This window comes from Muscardinus avellanarius (assembly GCF_963383645.1).
Source record: "Muscardinus avellanarius genome assembly, chromosome: 22".
Lineage (NCBI taxonomy): Eukaryota > Metazoa > Chordata > Mammalia > Rodentia > Gliridae > Muscardinus > Muscardinus avellanarius.
In genome coordinates, this window is record NC_137808.1 from 10710168 (window position 1) to 10722585 (window position 12418).

At 49.3% G+C, this 12418-nt stretch overlaps 1 protein-coding gene across 3 annotated transcripts in view; it reads right to left on the reverse strand.

Moving 5' to 3' along the window:
- Nucleotides 1-3458: 3458 nt before the first annotated feature.
- The window catches only part of PDZRN3 (PDZ domain containing ring finger 3), a gene marked incomplete at both ends in the record, with an annotated part of 189165 nt that continues 180205 nt past the window's right edge, over nucleotides 3459-12418 (reverse strand). For all 3 annotated transcript variants that reach the window (XM_080718193.1, XM_080718195.1, XM_080718194.1), the window contains 5 exons: nucleotides 3459-4931; nucleotides 5531-5647; nucleotides 6276-6377; nucleotides 6963-7025; nucleotides 8292-8390. In XM_080718193.1, the coding sequence (XP_080574319.1) occupies nucleotides 3459-4931; nucleotides 5531-5647; nucleotides 6276-6377; nucleotides 6963-7025; nucleotides 8292-8390 (1854 nt within the window). The remainder of the gene's footprint in view (nucleotides 4932-5530; nucleotides 5648-6275; nucleotides 6378-6962; nucleotides 7026-8291; nucleotides 8391-12418) is intronic.

Below are 12418 nucleotides of genomic sequence, written 5' to 3' on the forward strand. Positions count from 1 at the left end.
CATTCTGTGGCACTGGCTCTCTGTCCCCATGTCAACCTTGCTGGTACTTTATGAGTATTCGCGTGATGATTTTCCTTCCTGCTGGACTGTTGGCTCTGGGAGCATTCACCTCTGCCCCCAGCTAAGTGCGCACAGTGGCGACTGGCTGAAGGAACGGGGCTGGCTTCTCAGCATGCTCATGGTAGCACACGGGTGGCCAGGCTTTCTCAAACACATCACGTCTGGGATGGTGGCTAAAGAGAAGAGAATGAAATACCGAATTCAGTTTAAAACTAGTATATCCTTGAGCGGCTTTGATGAGGTCTAGGGACCTTCGTTTGGCTTTTGAGGGTTTGGGGAAAGATTTGCTAAATTGGTGAGCAAGTTTAAACTTGCAATAACCCCATTCAAGGAAGGGTCCCGAGTCCTCCATTTTTCATTTGAGAATGATGTCGCATACCTAGAGGTCAGCCAGCCTTCTGCCATTGGGAGGGAAAACCACGGTACAGGCCAATTGCATGCCTCCGTAGACCATGCCCTTCCAGTGTTAGTTGCAACTGGAAGCTGAAGAAAAATGGATAATTTAAGCGGGGAAAAAACCTCTCTGAAGGAAACCCAAAGAACCATGCTTTGTTCTGGATCCCTTCAGGGAATTCGCATTTAGTCAAAATTGAAGACTACAGCATTTGCCAGGAGAATTCTTGCATCTTATCTCGTTTTAGTGATTTCCTTTTAATTAGGTAATGCTCTGCAGAAATCCTAAAATGCTCAAACAATTTGGAAACATATATAAAAATGGCAGTTGCAGTTGCTCAGGGCAGAGTCATGTGTTTTTCCCAGGTTTGGGGCAGTTTTGCTAACAAGTAACCTGTAACCTACTTCTGAAGGCTACAAGTAGGTAATGATTTGGTTAATTGTCATACTTCAGTTTATGATCCTAATTATTCTTCAACTGGTATTCCTCAGGCTATCCATAGTGCTGCCTCATCGTGTTCGTGACTCTTGCCATGTGGGAATCTCCTGTTTCCATTTGAAAGATGAAAAGCACATTTCCTACCCCACCTTCCTATATCGAAAGGCACTGCCATGCATTCTTGCCCGGAGAGTTAGACTATTCTGTCATTTAGAACTGACTGAAATGCCTATCCCTATCTGTTATGATCATGAATGCATTTTAAATATTAAGACAAGCTGAGCGCACTTTGGATTGCTTTGGGAGGAGGCGATGGAGGGACAGCAGTGAGTGGTACAGGGTTTGGCAGCAGGTGATGTAAGTCAGGTTCCCACAGTCACTGCACAGCATTCTTAATTTGAGCCTAAGTTGCTAGTGAGGCCACCTTCCTCGAAGACCTGCCCAAGAATTCAGTAAGATCAACGTTGAGGTTCAGTGGTTAGTACATGTATGCCTCATACGCTGTATCAGCATGGTAGTCCATGCCTATAATCTCAACACTTGGGAGGCCAAGCCAGGAGGATTGAGGTTTGAGGACAAATTAAGCAACATTGTGAGATTTAGCAACCCAGTACCACAAAAAAAGTGGATTTTTTTGCAAATGTTGTTCAATATTATTTGCTAATTAAAGTCTGAAATTCATGTGCTCAGAAAATATCAATTTGGACTAACCACATTTAAAAAAAAATTTTTTTTATGATGTTGGGGACTGAACTCAGAATTTAATGTATTGGACTTCCCGTGTTTTCAGTGCTTAACAGATTTGGCTAGTAGCTACTGTATTGGGCACCGTAGCTGTCAATGGCCAATAAATTATCTTTTCCTTCTCTTAGTATTCTAGAAGTGAACTAGAGTCATCAAGCCAGTAGAATAGTTACTATGGAGAATTGAGAATTGGCACTCCTTATTACTAAATTTATTTAGCTGTGAGAAAAACCACAATTGAATTTTAATTGCCTTGAGGAATATGGTTCTGAAGGAAAAATTTATTTCTTGATATTAAAAGTGGGCATTCACAGCTGGATGTGGTGACCCACAGCTGTAATGGAGGCTGAGGCAGGAGGATCACAGGGTCAAACCACCCAGAACCAGATCAAACTGGATTGAACTGGTTCAAACCAGCCAGAACTGGATAACAGGCTTGAGACCCCCCCCCCATTAACCAAATGGAAGCAGCCTGGAGAGAACCGACCAGGACCAGATCTAACTGGTCAGAATCAGTTCAAATGGGTCATAACCGGACCCTATTGGATCAAACCAAATCAAACTGGTCAGCACAGGACCAAACAGGCTGAAATGGAATGGAACTGCTGCAAATCAGATGGAACTGGGTCAAGCTGGTCAGAAATTGGATTAACCGGTCAGAACTGGATCAAATTGCTAGGACTGGATCGGAACTGGATCAAGCTGGATCGAACAGGATGAGTAAACTAAAGAAATGTCATTGCATGACCCTGACAAACTTACTCAGCATCCTTTTTATTTATAGGACATTAGGCCAGGTTGAAGTCGATCTGTGGCCAGGCCAGCCAGGCCATCTGTGGTATATTTGATTCCTTATTTTTTTGCTGCTAGACCTCGGTTATATATATCCATCTTGCTAAATCAGATGGTCTGAAAGAGCTCAGGTAGCAGGTAATCCAACCAAGGGAAACAAACACTGCAAAAGGCTTTTATTTTATAAGCACCACTGCAGAATGAGGAATTACATCAAAACAAGTCAAATAGAAAATAATAATTTATTTTAACTCCATTTTACTTAATGTTTGTAACTAACCATGACTAACCATGATTTCGTGAACTTGCTTGCGTGTACCTTCAGATCTACAGAGCAAAGGTTTGCTACTGAGCACTTAAAATTCCACACACTGTTTCCATAGACAACTTCTCTGCACATGCTGCAACATTTGCAAACATGCCTCAGACTTCTCTAAAGCTGTGTGGCGTTTTGCTTTGTGTTAAAACCTCTATGCTCTCTTAGGACCGTAACCAGAAAAATGTTACAAGTTTATTCTGACTGTTAGCACTGCTGGTTTGGTTATGTATATGAAATTATTAACCCCAGAATTTGGTGGTTTGGAGTTAAACTTGACATATAGTATGAAACACATTCAGCAAAGGAGCATTCTAAAATAGAGTTCCGTTAAAAATACAAACTGGCAATTGTATTTGTGTTTTAGGCAGGAAAAAAGCATGTTTAACTTTCTTATATGAATATAGTTTAAACAAATTATTCTGTGAAAGTATGCTTAATAAAAGGGTTTTTTTTCTTAAATTTAAACACTTTATGCAAAAGGTAGCAAGTAAAAAAGTACAGTGCTATTTGAAAAAAGCCACGTTGTCACTATTGCCTTTCAGAACAGGGCTGCGCTGCGCCTTCACCGCCGCCGGTGGGGCGTCACAGCTGGAACATCCACACGATGACCGCGTTTTCCTCTATATACAGAACCTCGCCGCAGGGAACGAGACAGGGACTTCTACCCCAACGCAGTGGTCTGTCGTTTGTACACTCCGCGGCGGTGGGGAGTTATACAGTCGTCACCGATAAGAAGGAGTTGTGCGCCCTGGTGCCGTCCGGGGACTTGGCGCCGTGCGTCAGGAGTTCCTGGATCGTCATCCAGTTATCGAAGATCTTCTTGTTCCTCCGCTTCATCATCTTCTTGTGGCTCAGCTCCAGGATGCTGACCTCCTTCCGGTCCTCCGCGCCCTGCTGCTCCCGCAGGCAGTCCAGCCGGCTTTGCAGCATGAGCTCGCGCCGGCGCCGCTGCTCCTTGGCGCGCACCAGCTGCTGCTTGCGCTCCTCCTTGCTCCAGTAGCGGCCCATCTTCATCTCGCTCACGTTGTCGTCGTCCGTGGTCACGCCGCTGCGCTCCTCGCGGATCCTGAGCGCGCGCTCGCGCAGCAGCCGGTCGCGCACCGGCCTCTTGGTGATGTAGCGCGAGCCGTCGCTCCGGACCTTCACCTTCCACTCCATCCTGGGCCCCGAGGCGGCCTGGGGCGAGCTGAGGTCCTTGCACATGCTCACCAGGCTCATCTGGCTCTGCGCGTACTCCACGGCCGACCTCTGCTGGACGAGCTGCATGTAGCTCTGGTAGTGCTGCGCGTGGGCTGGGATGTGCGCGTGCTTGTAGGGCGAGTGCTGGCTGCGGGGCCCGGGCCCCCGCTCACGCTCCTCCAGGGCCAGGCCGGGCTCCAGCTCCCGGGGTGCAGGGCTGCAGTTTGGGGCGGCAGCCTCGGCGTCCTCGGTGATGGCCAGCAGGTTCTGGGGGGCTGGCCCGCACGCTTCGGCCGCCCGCCGCAGCGAGTTGTCCGGGGACAGCTCCAGGGTGAGCGGCGTGCTGCGGCAGCTCTCGCCCGTGTTGTAGGCGCTCGAGCTGTCCTTGTCGGACCTCTCCGGCAGCTCCTCGGTGATGTCGGCCAGCTCGCGCCGGCGCGCGTCCACGCTGGTGTTGTAGTTGCGGAAGCCGTGCAGCAGCCAGGGCTCGCGCAGCTGCTGCAGCCGGTGCGCGCGCACGATGCTCAGGCACTCCAGCTCGACGCTGCGCAGCTCCTGGTTGAGCAGCTCCAGCTCCTTGTCCACGCCCTCGGGGTCGCCGCCGCCGCCGCCGCCGCCGCCGCTGGCTGCGTGGTAGAGGCCGCAGGGCTCCGCGCGCTGCGCCTGGCACTTGAGCTCCAGCAGCTCCCGGAAGCGCTCGCACTCGTCCACCGGGATGCCCAGGCAGTCCACGTCCGTGCAGTCGGCCGAGACGAAGGACTCGCCGCTGAAGGGCAGCTCGCCGCTGCCCAGCGTGTCCCGGCTGCACGTCAGCCTCCTCCGGCTCGCCAGCGCGCCGGAGGCCGCCGTGCTGGCGGGGAGGGCGTCTTCGCAGTTGTTCTCCTGCTCTGAGCTCTCCTCGTTGCGCGTGCTCTCGTCCGTCCGCCCCACGCCGCTGTCCTTCTCGTGCTGGTTGGACAGGATGGTGGCTGTGTCCGTGGTACCACCGTCTTCCTCGTGCTTTTTCTGCGCAACAGAAAATGGAAAGCATGAACAGTCACGACGAGGGAAGCCTGGGGCACAGGCCCCGCACCGCCCTCCTTTGCAGGACCAGCGTTTCTGGACTAGGCAGGCGCTGTAGAGATTGTCGAGGCCCCGAGCAGCATTCCATAGGCCTTTGACAGCCTGCGGATCCATACCTGGGCACCCTAACCCGGACACGTCCAGATGAGCCTTGTTACTGATCTATACGATAGTAGTTACCACAATGAAAAGGTCCGACACAAGAGTTCAGGAGGGACTCTGACAATGGCCTGGGCCCAGGAGGGAACTGTAGGGCTCTGAGTGCGTGTCAGGGTGCACAGCGGGACCTGGTCAGGACTTACTGTTCTCTTCTGTCCCGATGCTGGCACAGGTGTCTTCCTGACCAGGGCCGGGAGGTCAGCTATGTCTCAGTGTTATTGCTCAGCCTTAAAAGCTCAGGCAGGGAGGCCACCGGCTTGGACAAACAGAAAAGCACTTAGCTGCTTTCTGCTCTCTTCCAGGCGAGTGGCTTCCGACGGCCTTTGGCACTGTGGGGAGAGGAGGGGCAGGTTTCCCTGCTGCGGAGGTGGGAGGTGGCTTACCTGCTGTAACACGCTGGCAGTGAATTGCATGGCCTGGTGGTGCTGCTCCTCCAGCATGTCCATGTGCAAGTCATCCAGAAAGTCGTTCCTGTCGTCATCCAGCCAGCCCTCATCGAGCTGGGGAGGCAGCAGCACACACATGCTTAGAGAAGTCCTGTGTGTGCATGCCAGTGGTGCCGGGTAGAACCCACGGGCATCCTACTCCAAGCTATACCCCAGCCCTTCGAATTCTTTATTTTGAAACAGGGTCTCATTCAGTTGGTGAGGCTGGCCTCAAACCTGAGAGCCTCCTTGCCTTAGCCTCCCATTGGCTGGGCATTGACTAGGGACTCGCAAAGGGTTTCTGTTTCCCACAATCTGTGTGGTGAACGGGCCCTGCACATATCCAGGCTGGACTACCTGTCACCTTGTGGAGTCAGGCATCTTGACAGTCACGCCCTGGCTGTGTGTTTCATCCTGTTATGTTTTCTTTCTTAAGATCTCTGCATTATCAAGGCTGTGGGGCAGGAGCATGCATTGTAGACACTACAGAGGGTCTAGCTACCAGGCTGGGTGTTAGCACCATTCTCAGTTAGGTAAATTAGAAAATAGACTCAAAGTCCTCAAAGTCCTAGCAATCACCCTGCCCAGGTGTGAGCCCCTTCAAGTTCAGACTCGGTACTCGGGCTGTGTTCTGCAAGGGTTCGGACTTGAGGTGTGAACTTTAGAAATCCTAACCTCATTTCGTCTGCAGAGGCAGACTTACCTGGAGTTCAGGCCTTGCAATCAGCAGTGAGAAGTTCTTATTTTCTTCACTGGTGAGGAGAGCCACGGCCTCTTCACGGTTCTGCACCTCTATCCCGTTAATCTAACACACAGAGGCAGGGGAGAGCCGCGTGGTCAGATGGTGCTGAGTCACCCACACAGCTGATCTACCTTGGCCTAGCAGCTAGCAGGAGCATCAGGGCAGAAGGTGAAGACGCCGCCCTTGGCAGCGATTCCACAGGACGGCTGAGCGTCAAGTCCCGAGGGCTAGACCTCTTACTCCCTGTTGCTACATTTGCCAGTGATGGGCCCATTTCGAGGCTGAGACTCACCGTGAGGTGCTCCATCTACAGTGAGTCTCTGAGACACCTAACAGGAGGGTTACCCCGACTCACAGGGTGATCAGGGCACCCGGACCTCAGTGGTGCTTGCACTTCAGCCCACATGGGATGCACGATGAGGAGGCACGCTGGTTCGGCTCCCAGAGGCCCTCTTTAGGGCGGCTGTGCTTCCGTGCGGCATCTCATCCCCAGGCTCAGCTCCCCCGTGAACCGCATTTGCCTGGTCTCAGTGCACGCACACCCAAGTGTGTGGCCTCCTCCTCTACCTGTCCTCAGAGCTGTTGTTATTAGAGCAGTGTGTTTGGCAGTGAGGTACAGGCGAGGCCTCCAGCTGGAAGTCAGCCTACCTGGATGATGCGGTCTCCTTCACGGATGCGCCCATCCTTGGCTGCAATGCTGTTGGGGTCGATCTGGAACACACAGCAGACATCTGAGCTTGAATCCAGCCACGCCAGAAAACAAACAGCAGCCCCTCACAGGCCACCTCTAACACCACGATGCTCATGCTCCGTGCTGCTGTTTTGCACAGATACACACATACAAAGAGACATACAGGGACCTCATCTGCTCCCCAGCCTGTTCCACAGCACCTCACACAGGCTCTGTAGGGATGAGGGGAGGGGGAGCACAGCTGGCTCCCACTGCATGCACAGTAAGAGAAATAAAATCAGTGACGGAGAACAGGTTATAGGGGGTCCTTCATTATGTAGACTAGCAAGTATTCCTTGATTATTTTGTGTCAAATGCCTATATTAACTTTTGGGGAATAACTTGAAGAATGAAATGTAATTGAGACAGGTGGGACTAAGTCTACACTTGGTGGATGCCCTAAAACGCTGTAATGCAAAGTGCAGCTGGGTATGGTGTCCTCACTTGTAACCCCAGGACTTGGGGATGCTGGGACAGGATGATCTGAGGTTCAGAACAGCCCCACAGCATAGCAAGATTCTCAGCAACCTTATTTACAAATACAAATTTTTTAAAAGGGCTGTGGTGTAGCTCTGAGGTTAGACTTTTCCTGGGTTCAACCGTTAGTACCACAAAAACAAAAAATGTAAATCTTGGCAGGTGGCATCTACCCAGTGGGTACATTAAGTCTGGCAAGCACATCTCTTGGTTCATCTTACAGAGGCCAAGTTTCTGGCAATATTGGGGTTCTGTGCTTGTAAGCATGGGGCTGCGTGGCTAAGTGTCCTTATTAAAAATTACTGCTTTGCAGTGTCTTTTCTAAAAAGATCAAAACAGCTTAATATATGTACTTGGGTAGCTATGTATAAATTACATTTAACTGATATGAACTCAATTATATATACTACTCCGGAAGGAAGAGGGAGACCGATTTCAAACAGTGTGATTCTGACCATCACTCTGCTCAAGGGACATGACTTGGGAAATGGGATGTACTGTTCCCTCAGGGCTGAACACACAAACCATGTAAACGGCTCCATTTTATGGTTGATTTGCACCTCCTGAAGGGTAATTCTGCCTTCCTACTGGGAGCAGAACTAACTTCCTTGCAGAGATGAGAGTCTGTGGCATGTGAAGAGGGGACAGGGGATACTGTCCATGTCTTCCCAAAGATTCGTGAGGAGTGAGGGTTGGCAGACACATAAGAGCCAAAACCAGACCCATCCGTTTCAGGGTTGATGTGACAGTCTGCAAGACTGGCTTCCTACCTCACTGATGTAAATGCCAATGTCGTCCTCGTCGTCCGTCCGGTAGCACACAGTGAGGCCCAGCTTGTCCTGGCTGTTCGTTCTGTACAGGTCCACTTCCTAGACAAAGACAGGTGTCCCAGTGAGTCTCCAGCGGGCAGTGCAAGCCGAGAGCCCGTCAGATGCTTGGGAAATATTAGTTTAAATGATGAACTGGATTTCTTTGCATTCAACTGTGTAGAGCCAGTTAACTTACTAAACAAAAAAGTGATTATGGACATGAGATCGATGCCCAGGGCATTTCTGACCTTTCAGTCAATATAAAGTCATTTTGAAAATAGTTATTTTATTGATCCTCCTAAAGAAAAATGACCCATATTTCACTCAGTGTCAAGACCTCAGGGATAGGGCTTTTAAAAAACACTCCTTCAGTGTCTGCACAAACAGGAATATTTCCACACCGTAAACCAGCCAGCCATTTCTGTACATGTTACCAGGGTCTGGTTGATTATTTCATGTTCTCTAATTATTCACAGTCATCGAGCTTAGAAACAGATTATGCATGAATTGATCCAAGAAAGGAGAGTGCCGTGGTAGTGTGCAACTAATGCTTTCCACAGTAGTTTTGGTATTTACAGTTGAGAAAGTTTTAGCTGCTTTTACTGCAAGTTAACTAAGAGAAAGGCAAGAGTGAGCCCACGCGTGGGGCTCAGGGCAGCGGTGTTGCCGTATTTGGCCACTAGTCTGCACTTGAGAATGAATCCAGAGCTCTGAAAATCAGGAGTTTTAGGAGGGCACTCTGGGTACAGGCTTACATAAAGGGCCTCCAGAGACTAAGTTTTGCAAGGGCTGATCCTTTGGTCTGCGTTTTACAGTAGTGCCTTCTTGCCAACTAGGAGGGTGGCAGGGTCTCCATGCTGCTGTCTTTGGGGACTTTCCAAGTGGTCTCTCGTGGCCTTTTTTGGAGAGTGGGGAGGACTTAGTTATCTTAGTAGAAAAGCTCACTCGATGAGCTCACTCCGTAAAAAAGGTTACTTGATGGCTATTCCTTGAGCCCTTCCCTGGGAAAGGCAGAGTGCCCAGCACCAGGGCACTTTCCAGGCGGGAGAGCAGGTCAAAGGCATTGGGCCAGTGTAGTCATAGCCCTCTGTGCAAGGGAGACAGAGGTAGGCCGAGTGTGATTCAGCCTCCATGGCCAGCGTGAGGAGCTCAGGTGTTCCAGCATCCTGAGGACCTGGCCACAGGTTTTCAGTGAGGCCGCCATGATCTGACGGGCTGTTAGTGGTCCCCTGGCTGGTCTGTGGTGTGGAGAAGGGTCAGGGCTGTGCGGGTGGTAGACATCCGTGCAGAGCCTGGCCACCGTGTTCTAGCAGCAGCTCAGTGGGCCTGGCATTCTGTTTCTCACTAGCACCTGCTGGGAGTCACGGAGATGGGTCCACTGAACTCTTAGCATGGTGCCTGACCCTCTTTGTGACTGTGCAGGTGCGCTTGCCTGTGGGCACAACTTGTAACAGGTCTTTTTTGGCGGAGTGGGCACATTCCAGTTCCTCCTCATTAAGAGACCCTTAGTTACCTGAGTGTTGTGGCACATGCCTGTAATCCCAGTACTTGAGAGGTTGAGACAGGAGGGTCAAGGCCAGCCTCAGCAACTCCGCAAGACCCTGTCTCAAAATAAAAATTACAAAAGGTTGGGGTGTAGTTCAGAGGTAGAATTCCTGGGTTCAAGCCCCAGTACCACACACACACAAAAGAAACCTTTAGTTTATTTTCTGATCCTTAATATGTTAATTAATGTAATGACTCCCTAATTATAGCTCTAGCAATATGGTAAACTCTCATTAAATGAAACCCTATTAGCTTTTGATAATTTAGTTGCATTAGGTAGAAATTCCTTCCTCATTCTTTGAAAACTATGCTAAGCATGTATTTAAGGGGCATATTTGACCACAAGAGCAAACTGTTTCCAAATCCTTTGGAGTAGCTGGGTTTTATAGCAAAAATATAATTAGTAATATAGCCAAATCATCCTCCTATGTTTCCAACACATCCTCAGGTATGTCTCCATTTGAGTTTTAGTCAAAGGGAAGACTACCTCAGTTTTTTTGGTTTTTTGTTTTTGTTTTTTTGTCCTGGGGATTGAATGCAGGGGTATTCTAACTATGAGCAACACCCCCAGCTTGATGTTTTATTTTTGTTTTGAAATAGGGTCTTACTAGGTTGCTCGGGATTAGAGGCACATACCACCATGCCTGGCTCTCAGTTTTGATGTTTCCTCATAGTTAGTCTGAACGAGAGAAATTTTGTGGCACATTGCATAGTTTCAACTACTTGGTTGCTGCCAACAGGCCGTGTGCTATTGCTGCTGAGCTGCTTGGTCCTGGCACAGGTCCACGAGAAAATGGATCAGAGAGATTGCTCGGCAGATTATCGGGAGAAAATGAGAAAGACAGTGTTGTGATATTGCTTTTCTTTCCTTTCTTTCTTTCTTTCTTTCATTCATTCATTCATTCATTCATTCATTCATTTGGTGGTACTGGGGTTCCTGGAAGCCCTTCTACCTCCGGGCTACACTCCCAGACCTATTTTTTCATTTTTGTTTGGAAACAGGCTCTCCTAAGCCAGTGCATGGCTGGCTTCGAACCTGCGCCATCCTCCTGTCTCTGCCTCCCAAGTGTGCGCCACCACGCCCGGCCTGTGATATTGCTTTTCAACGCGAGAATACAAGTCATAAGTTTCTCTGAATGACTGGTTGCCAAGGAGGATATCTCTTAAGAAAGAACAAAAATGTCGCCGTTCCACCAGCCTTCATGACTACTCTGAGTGCTTCATGGGCACCACAAGGTGGTACAGAAGTTCAGGGAAGTACTTGGGAACTCGTGGGCAGCGGCTAATTGTCAAGCAAATAGGTAGATGTCTGATGTCAAGTGTTTAGCATAAGAATTTGAGAAAACCTGACTTGAAAAGTACTTGTCTATTGTTTGGGCAACATTTTGATAGAGATTTGGAGAATTATGAAGTTCCAAAAGTTGAACATTAGTCCATGGTAGCACCCGTGGGTTTTTTCCTGCTCATACAAATCTGTATTGCTTTCATACCGGGGAACATTTTTCTTAGAACAAAATTTCAGGCTGAAATTGAAAATATCCCTAAATACAGAGTTCTACAGGTTTTTTTTTTTTTAACGACACAATATTTGGAGATTCCGTAGAAAATTCCTCAAACTTATTGCACGGTCTGTAAATACCTGACATTTCTTTCCTGCCTGGGAGCCAGCCTCACCCAACTGAGCACCTCAGGAAGGCAGAGAGGTTATCAATATATCAGCCTGTGCTGATGGAGATAAGATTTCAAAGAAAACCATTCATCACGCTGGCATGAATTATGTATTAGCACTCTCTGGATCATGGCTACCCCCACCACCGGCATCCTGTTGCTTACTGGGCTAGATAGGTTATTTGATAAAAATGAACAGCCAAGCCTGCCATTTTAGATGAAACCGACACGATGTTCCAATTAAGGATATTAAGAAGGCTACTCTGTCTTAACGACTCAAGCTCTCTGTTTCAGCATCAGCCACTGTAATCCAAGGGAATCCTGAGCACTAATTGGAATATTTCATCCACCTCCAGGGGCCCGGTCACTGGTGCAGAGCGTATTGGTCCGGGTTTGCCGTGCATGTGTCTTTAAATCATCTCCACAGTCTCTGTGTCTGTGTGTGGTTCTCTGCAGGGATGTCTGGAAGAGGTTTGCATTTTTCCCTTACTAACCTTAAATTGGAGTATCGATACCTTCCTTCTGCAAACGTTGAGGTGTCTACCCTCTGGAAGCCTCCAATATGCCAGACAGTTCCTGTGCAGAGATTAGAAAAGTCTAGCTCTCGTGGAGCCTGTGTGAGGGGCCAGACCCTTTGTAAAGAGCGGTGCTGTTGGCAGAGGCAGTGATCAGGAAGGTTCTCCGGAGAGGTGACAATTGGCACAAGCCTGGGCTCTGCAGAGCGCAGGGCCATGTGTCCGGTTTGCAGGTGACAGTGCAAAACGTGGTCAAGATCCTGACTGCAGGAAGAGCCTTGAGGAGGCTGGCCAGGACAGGGTGCTCAGAGGGGGCCTCAGCAGCTACTGAGAAATGTCCAGGTTGGCTGGAGCCTCCTG